This window comes from Monopterus albus, unplaced genomic scaffold (genome assembly GCF_001952655.1).
Source record: "Monopterus albus unplaced genomic scaffold, M_albus_1.0 scaffold26.1, whole genome shotgun sequence".
NCBI classification, from domain to species: domain Eukaryota; kingdom Metazoa; phylum Chordata; class Actinopteri; order Synbranchiformes; family Synbranchidae; genus Monopterus; species Monopterus albus.
Window position 1 is genome coordinate 986,467 of NW_018127906.1, and position 1,582 is coordinate 988,048.

At 52.3% G+C, this 1,582-nt stretch overlaps 1 protein-coding gene across 4 annotated transcripts in view; it reads right to left on the minus strand.

The window, feature by feature from the left end:
* The window catches only part of LOC109957360 (formin-binding protein 1-like), a 28,285-nt gene extending 27,685 nt beyond the window's left edge, over positions 1-600 (minus strand). For 2 of the 4 annotated variants that reach the window (XM_020595187.1, XM_020595186.1), the window contains exon 1: positions 159-600. In XM_020595187.1, coding sequence (XP_020450843.1) covers positions 159-188 — 30 coding nt within the window. In that variant the 5' untranslated portion in view covers positions 189-600. The remainder of the gene's footprint in view (positions 1-158) is intronic. The other 2 variants (XM_020595185.1, XM_020595184.1) reach the window with 1 other exon arrangement.
* Between the last annotated feature and the right edge of the window lie 982 nt (positions 601-1,582).

Here is a 1,582-nt window from a genome sequence, read left to right on the forward strand (position 1 = left end):
CACACACACACACACACACACACACACACACACTCACACACAGGCCGCCCGGTTACCGGCAGATATGCGGTCACCGCAGTCGGTAATGAGTTGATCGTGTCACCGAGTGTGTACCCGGGTGATGTCGGTGAGCAGCAGGCGTGAACAGGTGTACGTACCCACAGCTCGGCGCCCCAGTTGCAGCTCATGTCTCCGGTCTGCTCCTCGCACTACTACGCTGCGGCTGCTCCGCCCTGTCGGTACCGACCCTACGATCACGTCGAGCTGCTGCTGCTGTCCGCCCCGCGCATCCTACCGACACACCGGCGTCCCGTCTCTCGCACCTGTCTGTTTCTCTCTGCAGCAGCACGAGCGCAGAGGACGCGGCCACGCGCGGCGCGTTCCTCCGAAGGATCCTTTGTCATCAGCGAGGAGATGCTGAGACGACGTGCATGTGCGCACTGCGCATGCCCAGAGTCAGCCCCGCCATGATGTCAGACACAGTTGACTAAGTCATAATGATAATCATCTGTTTTGGCATAACTGAGCAGCAGTCTTCCTACAGGCGGCGCTCTTCTCTCCTTAAATGCAGTTATTAGTCGGTGGCGACTGTGGTGCAGTGGGTAGAGGAGTCGTCTCCCAACCAGAGGGTTGGAGGTTCGTATCTCGGTGCCTGCAGTCGAATTGTCCTTGGCCAAGACACTGAACCCCCAAATTGCCCTTGGTGGTTAGAGCCATTGGTGTGAGTTGGCAGCGCACCGATTATTATCTCCCGGTTAGGAGATGGCGCCGTCAATCCCTCCCTTGTGTATCCCCTATTTTTGGTGCTGTACTAGTTTAAACTAAACACAGCCCAAGTTGCTGGTTTTCGCGACGCCAGTGGTCCAACCTCGGGTCACTGAGACGGTCTTCCCAGCCGCCGAACTCTGCTTCATCGATCCGGATGGGTATGATTAACGCCAGGTCTCTGGCTAACAAGACTTTTATTTTATTAATCGCGGGAACTGTATTTTATGTTGCTGGCCGAGACCTGGCTAAAGGAAGGTGAGCATTATGCATTTTCTGAACTTCTCCCACCGCATTGCTCCTTCCTTAGCTCCCCGTGCTCATCAGGCAGGGGCGGCGGCCTGGCGTCAGTTTTTAAAACCAGTTTTAAATGTCGGCAGCTCATGGTAGACACCTGCACCTACTTCACTTTTGAGTTACAGCTGTTTGTGGTGGAGCTCTCTTATCCACTGCTGTGTGCAGTGGTTTATCGTCCTCCTAAATTCAACAAGGGTTTTATTCAGGAGTTTTCTGACTTCTTGGGTTTTATCCTGCCAAAGTTTGATAAACTTTTAATACTTGGTGCGTTTAACATCCACATCTGCTGTCCTGATGACCCATTGGCCAAAGACTTTTTAAATATTATTGACTCTTTTAACCTCACTCAGTCGGTGCATATGGCCCTACACATGAGCGTGGACACACACTTGGATCTTGTGATCTCTCATGGACTGCCTGTTTCCATTACCGAAATATGTGACTCTCGGTTTTCAGATCACTGGCCTGTTTTATTCAATGTTGCTGCTCTGTCACTGGCAGACAGACCTTTTATTCCTGC